This window comes from Schistocerca nitens, chromosome 10 (genome assembly GCF_023898315.1).
Source record: "Schistocerca nitens isolate TAMUIC-IGC-003100 chromosome 10, iqSchNite1.1, whole genome shotgun sequence".
Lineage (NCBI taxonomy): Eukaryota > Metazoa > Arthropoda > Insecta > Orthoptera > Acrididae > Schistocerca > Schistocerca nitens.
In genome coordinates, this window is record NC_064623.1 from 142,765,853 (window position 1) to 142,793,440 (window position 27,588).

General features: G+C 41.1%; 1 protein-coding gene across 2 annotated transcripts in view; it reads left to right on the forward strand.

Moving 5' to 3' along the window:
* Positions 1-442: 442 nt before the first annotated feature.
* LOC126210070 (breast cancer metastasis-suppressor 1-like protein-A) overlaps positions 443-27,588 on the forward strand; it is an 88,804-nt gene continuing 61,658 nt past the window's right edge. For both annotated transcript variants that reach the window (XM_049939191.1, XM_049939192.1), the window contains exons 1-3: positions 443-571; positions 19,863-20,006; positions 20,177-20,267. In XM_049939191.1, the coding sequence (XP_049795148.1) occupies positions 553-571; positions 19,863-20,006; positions 20,177-20,267 (254 nt within the window). In that variant the 5' untranslated portion in view covers positions 443-552. The remainder of the gene's footprint in view (positions 572-19,862; positions 20,007-20,176; positions 20,268-27,588) is intronic.

The following is a 27,588-nucleotide window of genomic DNA, read 5'->3' on the forward strand; positions in this document are numbered from 1 at the left end:
CAGTAAATTTACGTGAGAAAACTGCTTTCGCTTTAGCAGCCACTGTCTACACCATTTTGCCCGCTTTCTCTGTTTCCTGCGGTTGGTCTGAATGTTTTTTGCAACACAAGTTGCGAACACAGACCACAACAGAACTTCCTCCATTTCTATATTTCAAAATAACTGAATTAAATGTTTGACGTTTACGGGGAGCGTAGTCGCTTGCCACTGATATTTCTTTTCTACACCGACAGATGGCGGGCGAGTAGTAGATTGGGGTTTGTGTCGTGTGAACACACCACATTTGCAGCGATCTTTTGCATGTACAGACATCTGCACCGATGTCTGCGCAGACAGATCGTTGCGTGTGAACCGGGCTTTAGAGTGTGGTTCGATATCATCTATCGACATGACTACTCCAAAGACATTATGCTACTCTCTGCGATCAACTTTGATGTAGAAGGACAGCGACAGTTGATAGTGTTTTGTTTGACGGCGTATGTTTACTAATATTAGAAAGTGATGCGTGAAGTTTTCTCATGCACTTAATTGTAAAAGAAGAAGTCGAGAACAATGAAACGCGTGGTACAGGGTAAGTAAAACAGTAACATTTCGAGTTTACTTTCACGAACATTGCATACGTTATGTTGTCGTTCGTAGGTATTCAGACCACATGAGCGTCTATTGTCGTACTGTTCTGTGTGTATAATGCGGACGTAAAGGGTGCAGCCAGCTGCTTTTAACACTACATTACGTCCGGTGCGAAATATTTGGCCACAACCGTCTCTATGGCTATAGACAACAGTTATATTAACCTGCGAACTTTCTTGTTTTGGAGAGGAATCCGTGCCATAAACTGATTCTCTGTTAGATAAACGCATCCCCTGTAACGTCAAAGGATGAATGTGGTAAGGCAAAGTTAAATTTAACCGTAGCAGAACTTATCTCGTTGTATTTATTCGTGCTTGAATACTTCTAACGAAATGATGTTAGACATTACATTTCGGTTCAGGCTGTTATTGGTGGCCGTATATCATGCTATGGAACTACCGGTTCCTCTATTTATGTCTCCACTAAAGGTTAGAGCTTTCGGTATTATCTTGGGGTACGGAAACAGAAAGTAAGCACACAGTTATTGTAGGCCTAGTATTACATGTGGGAAAATTTATGTGTAGGTGCTACAGTTTGAGGTAGACAAAGTAGGCCATATTAGTAAATGATTATGATGAGGGGGGACACTTTGATCTTCTTTCTACAAACCCCACTCTCCCACCATGTACCTGGCGAGTGCTTGATGCCTGTGGGTGTGTACTATCAGCCAGTGCTATCTTCTAGGCAGGCTGTGTCACAAATTTCTTCTCTGCCCATTTGTGTTCAAGACCTCATCAGTTACTCCATCCCCTTATCTAACTTCAGCAGTCTTCCGTGCGCCAAATTACAAAACCTTCTACCCTCTTCTTGTTTGTAATATTTATTGCATACATTTCACTGCCAAATAAAGACTGCTCTCCGGATGGATACTTTAATGAAAGATTTTATAACAAAAACTTATTTTCACAGCTGGCCAATTTTTCTTTCTCAGGAAAGCATGTATTGCTGCTGTAAGTCTACATTTTATATCCTCTTTATTTCTGCCATCATAAGTTAGGGTCTCATTTCATTGTTTAATTCCTCCAGCATCACTTGGTTTAGTTTTGAGGATATTCAGTTACTCTTGTTTTACTTTTGTTAATGCCTCTTCAAGGAGCTAAACACTGAAGAGTCTAGCAGAGAATGACATCCGTATTATGAAAAGAATAGATAGCTACTTATCATATAGAGGAAACATTGCATCACAGACAGCCACAATAAAAAGACTGTTGTATGTTTAAGCTTTCAGCCGAAATTCTGTGGGGGACTGATGACCTTCACTGTTTAGTCCCCCTTAAACAACCCAACAACCACCACCACCGAAATTCTTTCATCCAAAGTAAAGAACACATTCAACAAGCAGACCTCATACATATGTGACCACTGCCTCTGTGGCTGGGCTGCAAATTCCAAATGGCGTGTTGTGTTTGTGTGTGTGTGTGTGTGTGTATTTCAGAAGAACGCCTTTTGGCCAAAAGCTTCAATGTATAACAGTATTTTCATTGTGCGTGTCTGTGACTCAGTGTCTCCTCTGTATTATTAGTAAAAATTATCCTTTTCATAATACTGCTGTTCTTCAAGGATTTAGGTTTTTTAACTGCATCATTACAATACATATATTGGCTAATGACATTTCTCATGTAAGTAATCCATCACAGTTTGAGAAGAACAGTGATGTGCATACCTGCAACTCAAGAGGGAAAAGTGACCTTTATTACCCATTATTAAAGCTGCCAGTGTCTCAGGAAGCATTTAATATCCAGCAACAATAATTTTTGAGCATTGCTCAGTAACATAAAATGTTTGATAGGTAGTTGGTAGCAAAGCAAGTTTTATATCTAACATAAAATCGTTTCTTTTCAAAAGCAGATAGCATGGAGGGGGGAAAAAAAGAAAAAAAAACCTCACACTGGCCTGTTCCATATCACTTTGATAGTTCAGTCAGATCTTAATAAAATTTCAAAGTGGTGGAAAGATTGACAACTTGCTGTAAATGTTAAAATAATACCATTTCGTTCATTAAAAAAAAATGTAGGATCAGGTGACTAGAATATCAACAAGTCACAGTTGAAATGGGTGTAACAGTTTACAACATGTGAAATGGAACGGTCACATAGGTGCAGTTGTAAGTAAATCAGGTTGCAGACTTTTCTTTCATTGATAGAACACTAGAGAAGTGAAATCCGTCTACAAAGAAGATTACGTACCAGACTCTCTTGCGATCCATCTGCAAATACTGCTCAAGTGTGTGAGACCCATACCAAATAAGACTAACAGGGCATAATGAATACACACAAAGAAGGGCAGTATGAATGCACATGGGTTTGTTTGAGACATAGGAAAGCCTTACATAGCCTAGATGGTGAAAGAATTAAAATGGAAAAAGTTTGGAGATAGATGCAAACTATCCCATGAAAGCAAACTTAGTAAGTTTGAAGAATCAACTTTTTAATGATGAATATAGGATTACACTACAACCCCCACTTTTAGGGATCAAGAAGTTAGCATTAGACTAATTACAGTGTACATATAGGCTTTCACGCAGTCATTCTTCCATGCTCCATAAGTAACTGGAATGGGTAATTTGGGGCATTTCACAATATTTTGAAGATATGTGTATTTCAGTTTTCAAGAAACTAGTGAAAGTGGCATATGAAATGAAAGGTAATTATATGTAGTTTCCAAGTATAACAACCACCAGAAATTCATGTATCAAGACTGCGTAACAGTAAACAGGAAAATTGTAATGTTTCTGTTGCATGTGACATTAATTTTTTTTCTTCCCAGAGCAAGAGGAAAGTATTTTCCAAAGTTTGCCCCATTGATAATTGCACTTAGCATCCATGAACCATATCTGACAACATTGCCCAAATTATTCAAAATGGCTGCCAATACTCTGTTTGGACTTGTAGTGTTACTCAAATGCCTAACAATATAAGACTGGGAACTTCTATGCTCTGATTTCATCATTGAGTGAGTCTGCTTGAACAATCAATTCTCATTTAATTATTTTTGTTTCTGAAATATGAGGTGTAGCATTCTGTAAGTTTCATTTTGTTAGGCATGTGAGAAGCCTGTTCTTACTTCAAAATATTGACTAAATGTAGTCTCATACACCTGCGAAAGGAAGCTGGGAAAATTGGAGAAAAAAGCTACCATGCGAAGAGGAAGAACATTGTCAAGTGAAGCAGTAGGAGAGAGGCAGAGGGTATCACCAAAAGAGGAAAAGTAGTGCAACATTATCGGCAAAATTGAGAAAAACTTAAAAAGAACTAACAAGACACAGATGCTCATAAAAGTTCTCGTCAGGCATTGGAAAGAGTAGTGTGGAGAACTAAGGAAGCACTGTCAGTATCAACCAATGGCAATAGGCCTACAGCAAATCTACTGCAAATCGTCACCAGAAAAAAAAGGGGGGGGGGATGCATAGTAGTTGGAGAAACATCAAGGAGGGAGAGATCTGATAACATTGTATATGATGCCTGTGATGCGATTCAGGTTTTTTATGTCTGTGATATTAGCAATTACTGTATCAATCCTAAGTCTAATACAGAGCTACATGATATTCAGTTGTTATGCCAGATACGTATGACGAGACTGAGGAGACATATTTTGTAAAAATTAACTGTGCCACCTTTGTGTGGCCAGAAAACAAGGATGAATGTGTTCTGACTTATGATAATGGCATGGTGTGTGTTTTGCTTGAACCAATTCTGGACAGAAAGGATTAATTGAGTTTTGCTGTTGAGATTTCTGGATACAGTATGTATTTTTAGGTAGTTGGTGTAAGTATACTGTTGGTTTGTTTGATATTTAATATCTGTTAATGAAGGTGCTTGAAGTACACTGTTGCCTTGATCCATATTTAAAGTTCGTTTATGAATGTAGCCTTATAGAGTAATTGTGAACCTCACTTCATCTTTTTGGGCATGTGTGGTTATCATCATGTGGTTGCCTACTGAATTTTTAGAATAAATAAGCTTTTACTCCTGCTTTATAGTGTTCTTCTGGTGTATTTCAATCATTTTTTTAAGCTCTAGGGCAATAAAATTTCTTATGGACAAAGTGTCACAGGCCTAATGACCACTAGCATGTATAATAATATATAACAAGTACTAGAAATACAGAAGTAAAGTTTGATTACCATGTAATTGTAATGAAAAGTTATGGCTACCAATAAACTTATTATTACATCTAATTTGTAACGAAACTTCACAAGATTTTCTCACATTACCAGAATGATAGGTTTCCATATATTTTTGCTTTCACATGCATAATAGAAGTAAGGTAATTTATTTTGTATTCACAAATAAAATCCTACTTTGTTATTAGTGGTTATCCCAATTGTATTAGTTGCTATAATGTATTTACAAAGTAAAAGGTACATTGCAGCTGTTAAACAGCAGGAGCAATGGTAAGTTTAACTTTTACATGTCAGGTGTGTAAATAAAAAAAACTGAAATGCACCAAAAAGCCAAATTACTGTTACAAAGAGAAGTTCCTTTTGCCTGGCACTGTGATTTGCAGAGTATAGTTAACTAGAAACTCTCTGCCCCTGCACGGCTTTTCATTGCCCGCTAACCTGTTTCTTGCATGTGTTCCCAAGAGATCTCTTTCCTCACCAAAGCTTCTTAAGTTTTCGATTTATGTCATGCAGATAATGATTTACTTTTTAATTTTTTTGAACAATTAATATTTTCTTTGACACAATCACAGGAAATATTTTATATAATTAACCTGTATCAGCCACCATTGGGCATCATCAGAATGCTTGAAAGTAGCATTAGATGGATGCCAAGTAGTCAGACAAACCATTACGTGGTGCCTTTCTGATGCTGCTGTCAATCAGTCTGTTCATGGTCAGTGATGGGAGCTACCGTTAACACAATAAAACACGTTTTCTGTGATGGTATCAAGGAAAACATTAAGTTTACTTCTTTACTTCATATTGAATGTTTACCAGTTCCCTTAAATTTAAACCTCATTGTAGCAATTAATCTCAGCTTGGCTTCTGCTTTTGCTGTACCTAATTTTGTGTGATCATTTCACTTCAGGAGGTGTCAGGCTGTTACCCATAGTTATTTTATGGCTCTTTCTGTTTCCAGAGGGTTGTTTTCTTTTTTTCCCCACATGCCAATAATGTAGTTGGGCAGTAGACCTGGTGGATATCACCACCTATTTATGTATAGTAAAATACAAATATTTACATTCAGGGTCAACTGCCTGTCCCTACACTAGTCATTGATTCCATGTGACACAGGAAAGACATAGGAAAAAATCATTTTGGTAATTTGAGAAAATCTTCTGAAGTTTTGTTAAAATTTGCTGTGTAATATTTTTAATGGCAGCTGTAATTTTTCATTATGAATGTGTGGCAATGACTTTATTTCTGCTACTTGTTATAGACTATTACAGGTGCTTATGCATGTCAGGCATGTGACACTTTGTCCATAAGAAATTCAATTGCCATCGAGCTCCTCCCCCCTCTCTTCGTTCATCTCTCCCCCCCCCCCCCCCCTCCTTCTCTCCATGCATCATCTCTTCCCCCTGTCTATGCACTTCCTCACCCTCTGCCCTCTTACCTGTCTCTCTGACCTTGAGCTTGTTGGTTGTTGCAATATCATTGGGAAATGAACTCACTTAAAATGAATCAGCTGGGATCGTTGGTATATTGGATATGACAGACACCTCAACAGCTGCTGTATCTGTGACATAGTGACAGCTACGTTTTTTGAATAGTTTTACTCTTTGAATTGGTAGGATTACAGAATTTCAGAAAATTCATATTCTGTAGTAGTATTCTAAATTGAGTTGATAGACCATAAGTACGTCTTTCTTGTTTTCTGGAAGACCGACGGCAAGAAAGAAAACAAAACACCACATTGTTGTGTTTACAATTTTGTTTGATGTTATATATAAGGAGAAAGAATACATACGTGATAAACAATTTGTCATGCAACTGTAGTTGAAACTGACTGCAAGAAAGAAAACGAAACCACACATTTTCACAGCACAGGTTTTTCTTTCTGAAAGTCAGTTTTAACAGAAAATCTGTACATTTCTGTTTAAAAAAACGTATACCTATGTCAGTTCTGAATATAATTAGTGTATCATGTAAATTGGTCAAGATCTTTTCAAGACTAGGTAATAACATTAAACGGCGGCCTGTCTTTATATAGTAGTATAGACAAAATTGGTTCTGTCACACTTCTCCAGGGTGCCCCTGATGGTACACTTGTCTCTAATGGACTGGCACTATACAATCGCATGTGACCCCCTTTGATGCCACCACTAAAGCTTTGTATTGTATTTACCAGTTGCTGTTGGTAACTCTGACCAGATTCACATTTAATGCTGCGTATGCATACACCACTGGGTAGTAGGGAATCAGGCATTTGGGTTGCCATGGAGTGGTGTTCTGCACCGACACTAATTGTGGCAGTGGAAACCTTTGTCCAGCTGGTTCTGTCGTGGAGGCTCAGCAGACGTTGTGATGGAACAGCATTTGGCTGTACCTTAGAAGCACAGTTTTCTCGTATGACTGCAACAGTGGAGGGCCACTGGTTTTATTTTGATCTGGCAGTCACCAGGCCGAGGAAGAAATGTTGGAATGTGTGAGAATCTGGACGAGTACATACGTCACTCGAGCACAGTCCAGGGCACCAAGCACAGCAACATGCACAAATGTTAAACTGTCACAACATTTGTTGAGCTGCGAACTTTGTGACTTGAAGTTTTATCCATATTAACTAGAGGTGGTTCAAGAGTCGAGACACTGATAAGCAAAACAGACTCACCAACTGCACTGACAGTCGTTCAGTGATTAATTGAGAACTACTGTTTTTCCAAACAGCTTATGGTGTCCAGTGGAGCAAAGTGTTTCACAACTCAGTATGTTAATATGTAAAACTTCCGGTATTGGTCCAAGGATAATCTTCAATGTTTACATGAAAAGCACTGTGAAATAATCACAGGAAGTATTAGGGTGTGTTATGGACACCTTCCCACAATGCCTTCAATAGTGCACCCAGGCAAATGGGGTAATATTCTTAAGGAAGTTATTTTTAAAGTTTAGTGAAGTCTTGCCAGTAAGTGTTACGTACTCTAGTAATTGCAAATTGACATACTCATATTTCATAACTCTATTAAATTATGACTTGCATACACAGTTTTTCTGTTACAATTTGAAGTTGGTAGATATAACACATACTGCCCTGTACTAGAAGTGCCTTAGCCTGAAAGTAACTTTTCCTGGTAGTAATTCACATAAGCGCCAAGTTTTCTTACGGGAGAAGGCGAAGTAGGGGGGCAAAGATGAAGAGGAAGTAGAAGGAGGAAATGAGCTGGAGAACTCTGAAAGCTTCACTGTACTACTTGTTTTCCTTCAGTCCAGCCTGATACAGGTCCCAAACACTCAAGCAGTACTCAAGAACTGGTCATACTAGTGTTCTGTATGCAGTCTCCTTTGCAGATGAATGGCACTTTCCTAAAATTCTCCCATAAACTAAAGTCTACCATTTGCCTTCCCTTCCACAGTCTTCACGTGCTCATTCCATTTCATATCGCTTTGCAATGTTATGCCTAGATATTTAAACGATATGACTGTGTGAAGCAGAATACTTTTAATGCCGTATCCAAACATTACAGGTTTGATTTTCTTACTCATCTGTATTAACTTACATTTTTCTGTGTTTAGAGCTACCTGGCATTCATCGCAACAACTACAAATTTTGTCTGGGTTATCTCATATCATACTACAGCCACTCATCTTTTACACCTTCCTGCAGACCACAGCATCATCAACAAACAGCCACAGATTTCTGCCCACCTTGTTCATCAGATTGTTTATGTATATAGAAAATAATAGCAGTTCTGTTGCACTTATACCATTGACTCTGATGAACACTCACCGTTGAGGACAATGTACTGTGTCCTGTTATTTAAGAAGTCTTCATGCCTCTCACATATCTGGGAACCTATTTCATATGCTCATGTCTTCATTTACAGTCTGCAATGGGATATCATGTCAGATGCTCTTCAAAAATCTAGTATTATGGAATCTGCCTGATGCCATTCAACCACAGTTCACAATATATAATGTGAGAAAAGAGCAGACTTAGTTTCGCATGAGTGATGCTTTCTAAAACTGTGCTGATTCGTGTGCATAAGCTTTCCACCCTCTAGAAAATTTATTGTATTCTGACTCAGAATATGTTCTAGAATTCTGCAACAAAGTGATGTTTTTGAAGGATATTGCTGTAATTTTGTAAGCCTGTTCTTTTACCCTGCTCATATACAGTTGTCACCTGTGCTTTTTTCCAGTTGTTTGTTCCATACACATTTAGGCAAATGCTTGACTGCTTCCTAATCTCTGCACTAGAAAATATGATACGCATACGTCTAAAATTTAACAACACACAGAAAATAAATTATCTAGTGAATAGTTACTGCAGAGAAATTTCACCTCAGATCACACACGACATGTTCAAACAATGATCATGAATTACTCGGGGGGGGGGGGGGGGGGGGGAATATCTGCATATCTGCTGACCTCTTCCTCTCCTGTGCTAACCTCTTCATCTCAGAGTAGCACTTGCAACCAACATCTTCAATTATATGCTGGACATGTTCCAATCTCTGTCTTCCTGTGCTGTTTTTGCCCTCTACAAGTCCCTCTAGCACCATGGAAGTCGTTCCCTGATGTCTTAACAGATGTCCTATCATCCTGTCCCTTCCCCTTGTCAGTGTTTTCCATATATTCCTTTCCTCTCCAGTTCTGTGCAGAATCTCCTGATTCTTTCCTGTATCAGTCCACCTAGTTTTCAACATTCATCTGTAGAACCACATTTCAGATGCTTCGATTTTCTTCTGTTTCAGTTTTCCCACAGGCCATATTTCACTACCATACAATGCTGTGCTCCAAATGTACATTATCAGAAATTTCCTTCTAAAATAGAGGCCTATTACTTTTGTCTTTCTTCAATACTCTCAATCATGTTCTGTACTTCATTCCGTTCAGAAGATCATGTAATTCTTCTTCATTTTCACTCAGGATAGCAATGTTGTCAGTGACTCATATCATCAATATCCTTTCACATTGAATTTTAATTCCACTCCTGAACCTTTCTTTTTATTTCCATCATTGCTTCTTTGATGTAAAGATTGAACACTAGGGGCGAAAGACTACACCCCTGTCTTACACCCTTTTTAATCCAAGCACTTCGTTCATGGTCGTCCACTCTTTTTATTCCCTCTTGGCTCTTACATGTATTGTATATTACCAGAGTCTCCCTATAGATTACCACTATTTTTCTCAGAATTCTGAACATTTTGCACAAATTTACATTGTTGAACGCTTTTTCCAGGTCGACAATTCCAGTTAACTTGTATTGATTTTTCTTTAGTCTTACTTCCATTATCAACTGCAACATCAAACTTGCCTCTGTGGTGTCTTTACCTTTCTTAAAACCAAACTGATCATCATCTAACACATTCTCAATTTTCTTTCCATTCTTGTATATAGTATTCTTGTCAGCAACTTGGATGCACGAGCTGTTAAGCTTATTGTGCGATAACGCTTGCATTGTCAGCTCTTGCAGTCTTCAGAATTGTGTGGATGATATTTTTCCAAAAGTCAGATGATATGTCGCCAGACTCGTACATCATACAAACCGACGTGAATGATTTTAGAAATTGTGAGGGAATGTTAGCTCTCCTTCCTGCCTTATTTGATCCTAAGTCCCCAAAAGCTCTCATAAAATTTCTGATTCTAATACTGAAACACCTATCTCTTCTAAATTGACACCTGTTTCTTCACCTATCGCATCAGACAATGTACTTTTAACCCCCATCTACTCTCTTCTCTGCATTTAACAGTGGAGTCCCTGTTGCACTCTTAATGTTAGCACTCTTGCTTTTAATTTCACTGAAGGTTGTTTTGACTTTCCTATATGCTGAGTCAGTCGTTCCAACAGTAATTTCTTTTTCAATTTCTTCACATTCTTCATGCAGCCATTTGTTCTTAACTTCTCTATACTTCCTATTTATGTCATTTCTCGGCAACTTGTATTTCTGTATTTCCCCTGAACATTTTTATTCTTCCTTCTTTCATGCTTAACTGAAGTATTTTTTCTGTGACTCGTGGTTTCTTCACAGTTAACTTCTTTGTACCTATCTTTTCCTTTCCAACTTCTGTGATTGCCCTTTTCAGAGATGTCCAACCCTTGTCAACTACTGAGCTATTCCTTATTGCTGTATCTATAGGCTCAGAGACCTTCAAGCGTATCTCATGATTCCTTCATACTTCCGTATCCCACTTCTTTCCATATTGATTCTTCCTGACTAATCTCTTAAACTTCACCCTACTCTTCATCACTATTACATTGCGATCTGAGTCTATATCTGCTCCTGGATACGTCTTGCAATCCAGTTTCTGCTCTCAGAATCTATGTCTGACCATGAATGTAATCTAACAGAAATCTTCCTGTATCAGCTAACCTTTTCCAAGTATACCTCCTCCTCTTGTGATTCTTGAACAGAGTAGTTGCTATTACTAGCTGAAATTTATTACAGAATTCAGTCTTTCTCCTCTCTTGTCCCTTGTCCCCAGCCCACATTCTCCTGTAACATTTTCTTCTACTCCTCCTCCTACAGCTGCATTCCAATCCCCCATAACTATTAGATTTTCATCTCCCTTTACCCGTCTGTATTACCCCTTTAAAAACCTCTTATACTTTCTCTGTCTCTTCAGCTTGCAACGTTAGCAGGTATACCTGAACTATCATTGACGGTGTTTGTTAGCTGTCGATTCTGATAAGAACAATCCTATCACTGAACTGTTTACAATAATACACTCTCTGCCCTACCTTAAGAAGTAAAATATTGTCATTTTATCTTGGCTTTTGTAAATGCTACAGTTTATTGAAAATATGTATTTTATAAATAACTCCTAAAATAGTAAAGTACCAAAAAAGTATAACCAATAAACCAAAAGTACTGGAGAGGCCTGGCAGGTGTTTTCCTTTGCAGCTTCCTCCTTATATGTTCAAATTTAGTTCTCTCTCTCTCTCTCTCTCTCTCTCTCTCTCTCTCTCTCTCTCTCTCTCTCTCGTAACTTACAAAGTCAAGAAGAAAATACAAAAAAAAAAAAATCTATTTAAAAAAATAAAGTCACAGAATGCTACATCTTTGTTGTATTACCAAATACAACTGATATAGTTATAAACAATATCTTTTCTGCTCCAGCCATCTGTATTATGTAAATATTTATTACTAAAAATTTAAAGAATTGCATTTTTATGAGTTTTTACAAATTATTTTTATTGAAAACCACCATCACAAAACTTACAAAAACTGCACAATATGTTGTTTACTTGATGTATTTGTACAGGGTTATTACAAATGATTGAAGCGGCTACAATAACTTTATTATTTGAGATATTTTCACAATGCTTTGCACACACATACAAAAACTCAAAACGTTTTTTTAGGCATTCACAAATGTTCGATATTTGCCCCTTTAGTGATTCGGCAGACATCAAGCTGATAATCAAGTTCCTCCCACACTCAGCGCAGCATGTCCCCATCAATGAGTTCGAAAGCATCGTTGATGCGAGCTCGCAGTTCTGGCACGTTTCTTGGTAGAGGAGGTTTAAACACTGAATCTTTCACATAACCCCACAGAAAGAAATCGCATGGGGTTAAGTCGGGAGAGCATGGAGGCCATGACATGAATTGCTGATCATGATCTCCACCACGTCCGATCCATCATTTTTCCAATCTCCTGTTTAAGAAATGCCAAACATCATGATGGAAGTGCGGTGGAGCACCATCCTGTTGAAAGATGAAGTCGGCGCTGTCGGTCTCCAGTTGTAGCATGAGCCAATTTTCCAGCATGTCCAGATACACGTGTCCTGTAACGTTTTTTTCGCAGAAGAAAAAGGGGCCGTAAACTTTAAACCGTGAGATTGCACAAAACACGTTAACTTTTGGTGCATTGCGAATTTGCTGCACGAATGCGTGAGGATTCTCTACCGCCCAGATTCGCACATTGCGTCTGTTCACTTCACCATTAAGAAAAAATGTTGCTTCATCACTGTAAACAAGTTTCGCACTGAACGCATCCTCTTCCATGAGCTGTTGCAACCGCACCGAAAATTCAAAGCATTTGACTTTGTCATTGGGTGTCAGGGCTTGTAGCAATTGTAAACGGTAAGGCTTCCGTTTTAGCCTTTTCCATAAGATTTTCCAAACCGTCGGCTGTGGTACGTTTAGCTCCCTGCTTGCTTTATTCATCGACTTCCGCAGGCTACGCATGAAACTTGCCCGCACGCGTTCAACCGTTTCTTCGCGCACTGCAGGCCGACCCATTGATTTCCCCTTACAGAGACATCCAGAAGCTTTAAACTTCGCATACCATCGCCGAATGGAGTTAGCAGTTGGTGGATCTTTGTTGAACTTCGTCCTGAAGTGTCGTTGCACTGTTATGACTGACTGACGTGAGTGCATTTCAAGCACGACATACGCTTTCTCGGCTCCTGTCGCCATTTTGTCTCACTGCACTCTCGAGCGCTCTGGCGGCAGAAACCTGAAGTGCGGCTTCAGCCGAACAAAACTTTATGAGTTTTTCTACGTATCTGTAGTGTGTCGTGACCATATGTCAATGAATGGAGCTACAGTGAATTTATGAAATTGCTTCAATCATTTGTAATAGCCCTGTAGTTACGGCAATCAAAGTGGGCAATATTTTTCTGTTTAGAGTGATTGAAATTTTTCGAACCAGGTTTAAAATTGTAAGACATTTCCAGGGGCAGATGTGGACTCTGACCACAATATATTGGTTATGAACTGTAGATTAAAACTGAAGAAACTGCAAAAAGGTGGGAATTTAAGGAGATGGGACCTGGATAAACTGAAAGAACCAGAGGTTGTAGAGATTTTCAGGGAGAGCATAAGGGAACAATTGACAGGAATGGGGGAAAGAAATACAGTAGAAGAAGAATGGGTAGCTCTGAGGGAGGAAATAGTCATGGCAGCACAGGATCAAGTAGGTAAAAAGGTGACGGCTAGTACAAATCCTTGGGTAACAGAAGATATGCTGAATTTAACTGATGAAAAGAGAAAGTATAAAAATGCAGTAAATGAGTCAGGCAAAAAGGAATACAAACGTCTCAAAAGTGAGTTCGACAGGAACTGCAAAATGGCTAAGCAGGGATGGCTAGAGGACAAATGTAAGGATGTAGAGGCATATCTCACTAGGGTTAATATAGATACTGCCTACAGGAAAATTAATGATATCTTTGAAGAAAAGAGGATCACTTGTTTGAATATCAAGAGCTCAGATGGAAACCCAGTTCTAAGCAAAAAAGAGAAAGCAGAAAGGTGGAAGGAGTATATAGAGGGTCTATACAATGGCGCTACCACCTGGTGAGCAAGATGTATGAGATAGGCGAAATAGCCTCAGACTTCCAGAATAATATAATAATTCCAATCCTAAGGAAAGCAGGTGTTGACAGGTGTGAAAATTACCGAACTATCAGTTTAATAAATACTAACGCGAATTCTTTACAGACAAATGGAGAAACTGGTAGAAGCCGACCTCGGGGAAGATCAGTTTGGATTCCGTGGAAATGTTGGAACATGTGAGGCAATACTGACTGTATGACTTATATTAGAAGATAGATTACGGAAAGGCAAACCTATGTTTCTATCATTTGTAGACTTAGAGAAAGCTTTTGACAATGTTGACTGGACTACACTTTCAAATTCTGAAGGTGGCAGAGGTAAAATACAGGGAGCGAAAGGCTATTTACAATTTGTACAGGAACCAGATGGCAGTTTTAAGAATTGAGCGGCATGAAAGGAAAGCAATGGTTGGGAAGGGAGTGAAACAGGGTTGTGGCCTATCTCCAATGTTATTCAATCTGTATATTCAGCAAGCAGTAAAGGAAACAAAAGAAAAATTCGGAGTAGGAATGTGTATGTGCGGATGGATATGTGTGTGTGTGCGAGTGTATACCCGTCCTTTTTTCCCCCTAAGGTAAGTCTTTCCGCTCCCGGGATTGGAATGACTCCTTACCTTCTCCCTTAAAACCCACATCCTTTCGTCTTTCCCTCTCCTTCCCTCTTTCCTGATGAGGCAACAGTTTGTTGCGAAAGCTTGAATTTTGTGTGTATGTTTGTGTTTGTTTGTGTGTCTATCGACGTGCCAGCGCTTTCGTTTGGTAAGTCACATCATCTTTGTTTTTAGATATTTTTTTCCCACGTGGAATGTTTCCCTCTATATATATATATAATAGAGGGAAACATTCCACGCTCGCATATTTTATTTTCTCAGGCTTGTCTGACATTTGGCATAACCCCCAAAGGCCTCACACTTAAAGTTCCCATCTCTGGCTGCAACCCTTCTTTCCATCAGTCCCTATACCAGTTCCAAACTGAACAATCCATTGCCCTCACCCACCTAATCCTTCACCTACACATCAACTCAGCCAATGAACACACCCGTCAACTCCTATCCTTAATAAAAGTCCTCAATCTTTCCTCTCCCACATCCACACCGACTATTCAGAGCATCCTCCTACAGGCCAACCGCAAATTAGAACAGCATGCCACCCTTCACCTCAAAAAACTATCCAATCTCCTGGTTTCCCACCTCCGGAAAGGCAACTCACTCACCCTTCACAACCTTTCCAGCAAACCTCAACCACCTCTCATTGCACACAAACCCAGTCTCTCCCATCTACTCAATCTCCCACTTCCAGCTCCACTCCCTCCAAAACCTCAAAATTCCAATCAACACAATCTGGTACCACAACACCCTAATTCAGTAGTTAACCTTTCCTCCAAACCTCTCTCCCAATCCGAAACCTCTGTCCCATCCAAAGGCCTCACCTTCAGCCCCACTCCCAGATTCAACCAAACAGCCCTGGTCAAAGATTTACTGTCCTACACTCGTACTCTCTGCTGGAAGTATCACTTTGCCACGAAGAAAAATGATCCTAATCCTACCCCTAATGATCCAACTCCCCAAGACACTATCCAAATTGAACCCTGCCTGGAACAGTTCCGTCCTCTGTCACAGCGGGACCCACCTCCTCTTCCTCAAAATCACCCTCTCCAAACCTTCCAGGAATTTCTGACTTCCAGCCTTGCCTTTCAATCCTTCTTAATAAACCTTAATCCTACTCCCAACATCACCACTGCTGAAGCCCAGGCTATCCGTGATCTGAAGGCTGACCGGTCCATCGTCATTCTTCCGGCGGACAAGGGTTCCACGACCGTGGTACTTGATCGTCGGGAGTATGTGGCTGAGGGACTGCGTCAGCTTTCAGACAACACCACATACAAAGTTTGCCAAGGTAATCCCATTCCTGATGTCCAGGTGGAGCTTCAAGGAATCCTCAGAACCTTTGGCCCCCTACAAAACCTTTCACCTGACTCCATCAACCTCCTGACCCCACCGACACCCCCCGCACCTCTACCTTCTACCTTCTTCTTAAAATTCACAAACCCAATCATCCCGGCCGCCCCATTGTAGCTGGTTACCAAGCCCCCACAGAACGTATCTCTGCCTACGTAGATCAACACCTTCAACCCATTACATGCAGTCTCCCATCCTTCATCAAAGACACCAACCACTTTCTCAAACGCCTGGAATCCTTACCCAATCCGTTACCCCCAGAAACCATCCTTGTAACCATTGATGCCACTTCCTTATACACAAATATCCCGCACGTCCAGGGCCTCGCTGCGATGGAGCACTTCCTTTCACGCCGATCACCTGCCACCCTACCTAAAACCTCTTTCCTCATTACCTTAGCCAGCTTCATCCTGACCCACAACTTCTTCACTTTTGAAGACCAGACATACCAACAATTAAAGGGAACAGCCATGGGTACCAGGATGGCCCCTTCGTACGCCAACCTATTCATGGGTCGCTTAGAGGAAGCCTTCTTGGTTACCCAGGCCTGCCAACCCAAAGTTTGGTACAGATTTATTGATGACATCTTCATGATCTGGACTCACAGTGAAGAACAACTCCAGAATTTCCTCTCCAACCTCAATTCCTTTGGTTCCATCAGATTCACCTGGTCCTACTCCAAATCCCATGCCACTTTCCTTGATGTTGACCTCCACCTGTCCAATGGCCAGCTTCACATGTCCGTCCACATCAAACCCACCAACAAGCAACAGTACCTCCATTACGACAGCTGCCACCCATTCCACATCAAACGGTCCCTTCCCTACAGCCTAGGTCTTCGTGGCAAACGAATCTGCTCCAGTCCGGAATCCCTGAAGCATTACACCAACAACCTGACAACAGCTTTCGCATCCCGCAACTACCCTCCTGACCTGGTACAGAAGCAAATAACCAGAGCCACTTCCTCATCCTCTCAAACCCAGAACCTCCCACAGAAGAACCACAAAAGTGCCCCACTTGTGACAGGATACTTTCCGGGACTGGATCAGATTCTGAATGTGGCTCTCCAGCAGGGATACGACTTCCTCAAATCCTGCCCTGAAATGAGATCCATCCTTCATGAAATCCTCCCCACTCCACCAAGAGTGTCTTTCCGCCATCCACCTAACCTTCGTAACCTGTTAGTTCATCCCTATGAAATCCCCAAACCACCTTCCCCACCCTCTGGCTCCTACCCTTGTAACCGCCCCCGGTGTAAAACCTGTCCCATGCACCCTCCCACCACCACCTACTCCAGTCCTGTAACCCGGAAGGTGTACACGATCAAAGGCAGAGCCACGTGTGAAAGCATCCACGTGATCTACCAACTGACCTGCCTACACTGTGATGCATTCTATGTGGGAATGACCAGCAACAAACTGTCCATTCGCATGAATGGACACAGGCAGACAGTGTTTGTTGGTAATGAGGATCACCCTGTGGCTAAACATGCCTTGGTGCACGGCCAGCACATCTTGGCACAGTGTTACACCGTCCGGGTTATCTGGATACTTCCCACTAACACCAACCTATCCGAACTCCGGAGATGGGAACTTGCTCTTCAATATATCCTCTCTTCCCGTTATCCACCAGGCCTCAATCTCCGCTAATTTCAAGTTGCCGCCACTCATACCTCACCTGTCATTCAACATCTTTGCCTCTGCACTTCTGCCTCGACTGACATCTCTGCCCAAACTCTCTGTCTTTAAATATGTCTGCTTGTGTCTGTATATGTGTGGATGGATATGTGTGTGTGTGCGAGTGTATACCTGTCCTTTTTTCCCCCTAAGGTAAGTCTTTCCACTCCCGGGATTGGAATGACTCCTTACCCTCTCCCTTAAAACCCACATCCTTTCGTCTTTCCCTCTCCTTCCCTCTTTCCTGATGAGGCAACAATTTGTTGCGAAAGCTTGAATTCTGTGTGTATGTTTGTGTTTGTTTGTGTGTCTGTCGACCTACCAGCACTTTCATTTGGTAAGTCACATCATCTTTGTTTTTAGATTATATATATATATATATATATATATATATATATATATATATATATATATATATATATATATATATCCCGCTCCCGGGATTGGAATGACTCCTTACCCTCTCCCTTAAAACCCACATCCTTTCGTCTTTCCCTCTCCTTCCCTCTTTCCTGATGAGGCAACAGTTTGTTGCGAAAGCTTGAATTTTGTGTGTATATTTGTGTTTGTTTGTGTGTCTATCGACCTGCCAGCGCTTTTGTTTGGTAAGTCTCATCATCTTTCTTTATATATATATATATATATATATATATATATATATATATATATATATATATATATATATATATATATATTCCTGGAAATTGAAATAAGAACACCGTGAATTCATTGTCCCAGGAAGGGGAAACTTTATTGACACATTCCTGGCGTCAGATACATCACATGATCACACTGACAGAACCACAGGCACATAGACACAGGCAACAGAGCATGCACAATGTCGGCACTAGTACAGTGTATATCCACCTTTCGCAGCAATGCAGGCTGCTATTCTCCCATGGAGACGATCATAGAGATGCTGGATGTAGTTCTGTGGAACGGCTTGCCATGCCATTTCCACCTGGCGTCTCAGTTGGACCAGCGTTCGTGCTGGACGTGCAGACCGCATGAGACGACGCTTCATCCAGTCCCAAACATGCTCAATGGGGGACAGATCCGGAGATCTTGCTGGCCAGGGTAGTTGACTTACACCTTCTAGAGCACGTTGGGTGGCACGGGATACATGCGGACGTGCATTGTCCTGTTGGAACAGCAAGTTCCCTTGCCGGTCTAGGAATGGTAGAACGATGGGTTCGATGACGGTTTGGATGTACCGTGCACTATTCAGTGTCCCCTCGACGATCACCAGTGGTGTACTGCCAGTGTAGGAGATCGCTCCCCACACCATGATGCCGGGTGTTGGCCCTGTGTGCCTCGGTCGTATGCAGTCCTGATTGTGGCGCTCACCTGCACGGCGCCAAACACGCATACGACCATCATTGGCACCAAGGCAGAAGCGACTCTCATCGCTGAAGACGACACGTCTCCATTCGTCCCTCCATTCACGCCTGTCGCGACACCACTGGAGGCGGGCTGCACGATGTTGGGGCATGAGCGGAAGACGGCGTAACGGTGTGCGGGACCGTAGCCCAGCTTCATGGAGACGGTTGCGAATGGTCCTCGCCGATACCCCAGGAGCAACAGTGTCCCTAATTTGCTGGGAAGTGGCGGTGCGGTCCCCTACGGCACTGCGTAGGATCCTACGGTCTTGGCGTGCATCCGTGCGTCGCTGCGGTCCGGTCCCAGGTCGACGGGCACGTGCACCTTCCGCCGACCACTGGCGACAACATCGATGTACTGTGGAGACCTTACGCCCCACGTGTTGAGCAATTCGGCGGTACGTCCACCCGGCCTCCCGCATGCCCACTATACGCCCTCGCTCAAAGTCCGTCAACTGCACATACGGTTCACGTCCACGCTGTCGCGGCATGCTACCAGTGTTAAAGACTGCGATGGAGCTCCGTATGCCACGGCAAACTGGCTGACACTGACGGCGGCGGTGCACAAATGCTGCGCAGCTAGCGCCATTCGACGGCCAACACCGCGGTTCCTGGTGTGTCCGCTGTGCCGTGCGTGTGATCATTGCTTGTACAGCCCTCTCGCAGTGTCCGGAGCAAGTATGGTGGGTCTGACACACCGGTGTCAATGTGTTCTTTTTTCCATTTCCAGGAGTGTGTGTGTATATATATATACACTAATGCCTTCACATTTTACAGGTCAGGATAAAAGTGCAAAGATTATTAAAGAAGATCGGGAGGACAGTGATGGAGAAGAGATGGAACACGAGTCCGGAGAGACGGACAAGTCTAGCTCCACCAGCGAGACGAGTGATGCGGCCACTGACACAGATGACAGTTCAGGTAAGGGGAATGTATTTTGTGGCATATTTCACATTAGGTAGTGTAAGATGTGATTTGTGTGGTTACAGGTAGCACCAGCTGTCATACACATTAACTTTTGTTTAATCTATGCTTGACATTGTTCAGTTGACAATACTGATGAATTTTTGTTACTTTCTTGTGTTTTACAGAAATGGATGAAGAAGAGTGTGAAAGAAGACGAACTGAATGCATGGAAAACTTAGTAGATCTTGAGAGGCAGTTTAGTCTCCTTCGTGAACAGTCAGTAAATTCATATTACTCTGGAAAATTTAAATCTGCATAGCACAAAAATAGCTTATTGCTGTGTGGAAATTGTGATTTCCTGTCATGTTGAGCTCATTCCATGATCACAAAAATAATCAATTATTGATAATATAATGTAAATGAACAGATAAAAAATCTACTCACCAAGCGGCGGCAGGGGAACACACACAAAAGGATTGAACTTTCACAAGCTTTTGGAGCCAGTGGCTCCTTCTTCTGGCAAAAGAGTTGAAGGGGAAGGAAGAGGGTCGAAGGAAAAGGACTGGAGAGGTTTAGGGAAAAGGGGTACAGCTTAGAAAAGTTACCCAGAATCCCAGGTGGGGGGAGGCTTACTGACCGGGATGAGAAGTAGTCTTTCCTTCTCATCCCATCCAGTAAGTCTCCCCTGACCCGGGGTTCTGGGTGACTTTTCTGAACTGTACCCCATTCCCTAAATCTCTCCAGTTCTTTTCCTTCACCCCTCTTCCTTCCCCATCAACTCCTCTGCCAGGAGGAGGAGCCACTGGCTCCAAAAGCTTGTGAAAGTTCAATCCTTTTGTGTGTGTTCCCCTGCCGCCGCTTGGTGAGTAGATTTTTTCGTCTGTCCAGGTACATAATATTATCATTCCATGATCAGATGAGTTAAATCAGGGTGGCTCACAAAATGTGTTACCAATTGTTTCTTTCACAATTTACGACGCACATTAGATATCCCTCTGGGATCTCTACAGCAGTACCAGCAGAGCTTGGAAAAACAAATGAGTTACAAAATGACGTGTAATTCACGATACTGCCGCTAGGAGACTAGTAAGCAGCAATGGCTGACAGTGAAAGACTGACAACACAGCAACGATCTGCAATTGTGTTACTTTTTCATGAAACGAAAAGCCTTGTTGTGACTCGGAGGCATTTTCGACAACAGTTTAACACACGATGGGTCCCTTGCAAGAAGACCATCCACAGGTTGTGCAATAAATTTTTACAGGAAGGAACAGTATTGGAAGTGAAGTGACGTCGCCAAAGCCTGTTTGTTCGCCGGAGAATATTGAAACTGTACCAGTTGTTGTACAGAGAAGTCCCGGGAAATCGTGTAGAAAGGCAGCAGTGCAACTGGGAATATCCAGACGCTCCGTTCAACGCATTCTTAAAAGTGACCTCCATATGTACCCATACAAGATGACCTGTGCACATTAGCTCACTGAAGAACACAAGCAGCAGAGACTACTGTTTGCTCAGTGGGTGGAGGATAGGGAAGAAACTCTCAACAACGTTTGGTTTTCAGACGAGGCACATTTTCATTTAGACGGTGTGGTTAACAAACAAAATGTACGCTTTTGGGCCACTGAAAACCCACAAGTGCTTCATGAACGACAACATTATGCTCCAAGGATTACAGTGTGGGCAGTAATTTCCAGTCATGGACTTATTGGCCTCTTTTTCTTTGAAGAAACTATGAACAGTGAGCGTTATTTGACCATGCTTCGCAATAGCTTCGTTCCACAGCTTCTTGCTACTGCCTTGCCCTTCAACACACAGTGGTTCATGCAAGGTGGAGCAAGGCCACATACTGCAAACACTGTGTTGGAGTTTTTACACGAGCATTTCGACATGCAGATCATTTCACTCAGGTTTCCAGGTCACTTCAATGACGGACAAAATTGGCTCCCCAATAGTCCAGACCTCAATCCATGTGACTCTTTTCTTTGGCGGTATCTAAAGGAAAAAATTTTCCTGAAACGTCCACGTGATTTAATGGAGCTCAGAAGACTTATTCTTCAAGCTTGCAGTGTAATTACGGAAGACATGTGCCGTAGGGTAATCACTAACTTCAGTGTTCGTTTGAAGGAAACGAACACTGAAACGAAATGGTGGACATATTGAGCATGTGCTGAGTTAGAACAAATCTCCATGGACGGCTCTTCATTGTAGTATATGTTCCTTTCAGATTGTTTTGAAAATAAAGTTAATATTCAGAAACAAAATGGTAACACATTTTGTGCGCCACCCTGTATTAATTAAATACAATAGAAGATGAAGGCAGTTATGAGGATGAATCAAAAAGTCTTTACCCATTCTTATTTTCAACCACATTAAGACTTGCAATGAAATTAAAATAGGATCAGTGTTTTAAGTTGATTCAACTCTGCAGTTCAACATTTGTCCCACCTCACTGCTAATTTGGATAATTTGTGCAGTTAAGTGTGCTCTTGCATTGCATTGCAGTTTTCTCTGGAAAAAATCTCATTCTCACCAGAAATCTTTTCATTTACCAAACACAAAGGAACAGTTGAGTTATCAGTCTACATCAGGGGTAGTACCTTTATCAAGTGTTTCACAGTATTGTCACCACTTGAAGTTGTTTTCAAATGACGTAATGCTTCGGTATGAGTATGAAATGGAATTCCAAAGGCAATTAGATGTGTGGGACCAAGTGGCAGAAAACAGAGTTGGGACAGGAATAAGCACAGAGAGAAACAAAACAGTAGTGACAACAGTGGTAAAGAGAAGATTGAATGGAAAAATTTTGGAAGTAAAGTTTCATGTTTCAGGTGGTTAAGAAGTGTGATCACCAACGGTGGAAAGATGGCCAAGGACATTTGGAAAAGAATACAAGAAGCAAACATCTTCTCCCAGAGCGTAAATAGTGTTCTGTGGAACAGAGATGTGACAAATGAAAATATATATATATATATATATATATATATATATATATATATAACAGAGGGAAACATTCCACGTGGAAAAAATATATCTAAAAAGAAAGATGATGAGACTTACCAAACAAAAGCGCTGGCAGGTCGATAGACACACAAACAAACACAAATATACACACAAAATTCAAGCTTTCGCAACAAACTGTTGCCTCATCAGGAAAGAGGGAAGGAGAGGGAAAGACGAAAGGATGTGGGTTTTAAGGGAGAGGGTAAGGAGTCATTCCAATCCCGGGAGCGGAAAGACTTACCTTAGGGGGAAAAAAGGACAGGTATACACTCGCACACACACACATATCCATCCACACATACAGACAAAAGCAGACATATTTAAAGACCTGTCTGCTTTTGTCTGTATGTGTGGATGGATATGTGTGTGTGTGCGAGTGTATACCTGTCCTTTTTTCCCCCTAAGGTAAGTCTTTCCGCTCCCGGGATTGGAATGACTCCTTACCCTCTCCCTTAAAACCCACATCCTTTCGTCTTTCCCTCTCCTTCCCTCTTTCCTGATGAGGCAACAGTTTGTTGCGAAAGCTTGAATTTTGTGTGTATATTTGTGTTTGTTTGTGTGTCTATCGACCTGCCAGCGCTTTTGTTTGGTAAGTCTCATCATCTTTCTTTTTATATATATATATATATATATATATATATATATATATGTGTGTGTGTGTGTGTGTGTGTGTGTGTGTGTGTGTGTGTGTGTGTTGCTGCAGACTTCAGTCCAGTGAGTGACTGGTTTGATGCACTTCTCTATGCTGCTGTATTCTGTGCAAGCCTCATCATTTCTGAATAACTATTGCAACGTACATCGTTTTGAATCCACCTATTGTATTCATCTCTTGGTCTCCCATTATTATTTTAACCCCCCCTCCCCCTAAACACACACACACACACACACACACACACACACACACACAGTCTCTCTCTCTCTCTCTCTCTCTCTCTCTCTCTCTCTCTCTCTCTCACTTCCCTCCAGTACTAAATTTGAGATCCCTTGATGTCGCAGAATGTGTCCTATCAACCGATCCCTTCTTCTAATCAAGTTGTGCCACAAATTTCTTTCCTCCCCAATTCTGTTTAGTATGTCCTCATTAGTTACACAACTACTCATCTAATCAACAGCATGCTTCTGCAGCACCACATTTCAAAACCTCTTATTTTCTTCTTGTCTAAACTGTTTATCATCCATGTTTCAGTTCCATACATGGCTACACTCCATGGAAATACTTTCAGAAAAGATTTCCTGACACTTAAATCTGTATTCAGTATTAACAAATTTCTCTTCGAAAATGCTTTTTTTTGCCATTGCCATCCTACATTTTATTTATATTCTCTCTGCTTGAGCCGCCGCCATTTATTTTGCTGCACACATAGCAAAACTCATCTACTACTTGAAGTTTCTGGTTTCCTAATGTATTTTCCGTGGCACCATCTGATTTAATTCAATTACATTCCATTATCCTTGTGTTCCTTTTGTTGGTGTTCATCTTATATCCTCGTTTCAAGATGCCATCTGTTCCGTTGAAATGATCTTCCAAGTCCTTTGCTGTCCCTGACAGAATTACAATGTCATTGGCAAACCTCAAAGGTTTTATTTCTTCTTTCTGAACTTTAATTTCTAATCCAGATTTTTCTTTTGTTTCCATTACTGCTTGCTCAGCATATTGAGTGAATAATGTTTAGGATAGACTACAACTCTGTCTCATTCACTTCTCAATCACTGCTTCCCCTTTCATGTCTTTCGACTCTATAACAGCCATCTGGTTTATGTAGAAGTTGTAAATAGTGGCCGCACGGGATTAGCCGAGCGGTCTAGGGCGCTGCAGTCGTGGACTGTGCGGCTGGTCCCGGCAGAGGTTCGAGTCCTGCTTCGGGCATGGGTGTGTGTATTTTTGTCCTTAGGATAATTTAGGTTAAGTAGTGTGTAAGCTTAGGGACTGATGACCTTAGCAGTTAAGTCCCATAAGATTTCACAAACATTTGAACATTTTGTAAATAGTGTTTTGCTCCCTGTATTTTACCCCTACCACCTTAAGAATTTCAAACGGAATATTTCAGTCGGCATTGTCAAAAGCTTACAATAAATCTGCAAATGCTATATCTGTGGGTTTGCCTTTCCTTAACCTGCCTTCTAAGATAAGTCATAGGGGCAGTATTGTCTCAAGTGCTCCTAAATTTCTTCAGAATCCAAACTGATCTTCCCCAAGGTTGGATTCTACAAGTTTTCCATTCTTCTGCGAAGAATTTGTGTTAGCATTTTGCAGCCATAACTTATTAAAGTAATAGTTCAGTAATATCCACAGCTCTTAGCACCTGTTGTATTTGGAATTGGAATTATTAGATTCTTCTTGAAGTCTGAGGGTATTTTGCCTGTCTCATACACTTTGCACACCAGATGGAAGAGTTTTGTTGTGCCTGGCTTTCCCAAGGCTATCAGTAGTTCTGCCAAAATGTCGTCAACTCTTAGGGCCTAGTTTTGACTTAGGTATTTCATTGTCCTGTCACATTCTTCTCGCAATATCATGTCTTCCAGCTCATCTTCCTCTACATCATCTTCCATTTCTATAATATTGTTTTTAAGTTCATCTCTCTTGTATAGATCCTCTGTATACTCCTTCCATCTTTCAGCTTTCCCTTCTTTGCTTAGGACTGGTTTTCCATCTTAGCTCTCAATATTCGTGCAGCTGCTTCTCTTTGCTCCAAGGACCTCTTTTAATTTTCATGTAGATGGTATCTATCTTTCCCCTAGTTAAGAAAGCTTCTAATCGTTTCTTTTTTCTCTATCCATTCCTGCTTATACATTTTGCACATACTGTCAATCTCATTTTTTAGACATTTCTATTCCCTTTTGCCTGCTTCATTTGCTGCATTTTTGTGTTTTCTCCTTTCATTGCGTAAATTCAGTCTCATGCATTGTTCAAGGATTTCTGCTAGGGCTTGTCTTTTTACACGTTTGATCGTCTGCTGCCTTCTCTATATCTTCTCTCAAAGCTACCAGTTTGTCTTCTGCTGAATCCCTTTCCCCTGTTCTAGGCAATCATTGCCTAATGCTCCCTCTGAAACTCTCAACAACCTCTGATTGTTTCAACTTATCCAAGTCCCATCTCCCTAAATTCATCAGTTTTAATCTGCAGCTCATAATCAGTAAACTGTTGTCAGAGTCCACATCTGCCTCTGGAAATGTCTTCCTTTTTAAAACCTGGTTCTGAAATCTCTGTCTTATAATTATATAATCAGTGTGAAACCTTCCAGTGTCTCTGGGTATCTTCAACATATACAGCCTTCTTTTACGATTCTTAAACCAAGTGGTAGTGATGATTAAATTATAGCCGGCCGAAGTGGCCGTGCGGTTAAAGGCGCTGCAGTCTGGAACCGCAAGACCGCTACGGTCGCAGGTTCGAATCCTGCCTCGGGCATGGATGTTTGTGATGTCCTTAGGTTAGTTAGGTTTAAGTAGTTCTAAGTTCTAGGGGACTAATGACCTCAGCAGTTGAGTCCCATAGTGCTCAGAGCCATTTTTGATTAAATTATGCTCTGTTAAATTTTTGTCTCTCTTTTTTCTCATCATACTTTTCTTCACTTTCTTCAGCTGGCATATAAACTTGTACTACTGTGGCGGGTATGGGCTCCGTTCTGTATTGAATTTATGATGAACCTATTCTATCATATGTAGCTAGTTCATGGACTGTTAAAAGAATGGAAGAGAGCTGAGTGCAGGCAGTAAAGATAAAATTCTTAATAGATGTCAAAGACAAGTCAAGAGAGATAGAATAAGAAATGAGGAGATCTAAGAATGGAAATGAATGTCAAAACTTCAGGACAAGGTAGAAACGACAAAGCTGAAGTGGTGACATATGATGAGAATGGGAGACGAACCCAGAAGATATACTTAAAAAAGGAGACGTATGATATAGAGTCAGACAATAATGGAGGCTATTGGTTCACAACCTGACCCAGGAAGCTTGGAATGGTTGTTGAGGAAGAAAGAGTTGCAAAAGGATCCACAGACACAAAAAATTGTCTGGGCGGTAACATTTTACCACATCAGCTCTCGTTGGATGAACTGAAATTTTCCATGTTTTGTTTCCATTAGCCATATAGTTCCAGCGGCACCCTTCATATGTCCGTGCAATTCTGAAGGTTACACTGGATAACTGTTGTATGAGGTACACTTATTGTTTTGCCTTTGGTTGTGAAGTTTGATAATGTGGCCAACAGTGCATGATTAAACTATTGTATGTGTAATTTAATGACTGTTCGGATGGGCTGTCCTTACGCATGCATTTGAAAATGGCTTCACAACTGAAAGTACATAAATGGAAACAAAAGGAAAAGAAATTTTATTTCACCTATTGACGACTATTGCATTAAAATGTTCTTAATTAGACATAATACTCATTGCTTCAGTAACTGACAAACAGATTACTTTTCATCCAAGCCTGGATTCAAGATGTGCTGCAGGTAAGTCTGTTACCACAACTTTGATTCCAAAAGTGGAAAAAATGGAAACGTTTGTGGCAGTGGTTCCGTGCAACCTTACATGACCCAGCATAATTACGAATAATCTGCAGAGAAGATCAAATTTTTTTGCCACTCAAAATGAAGTT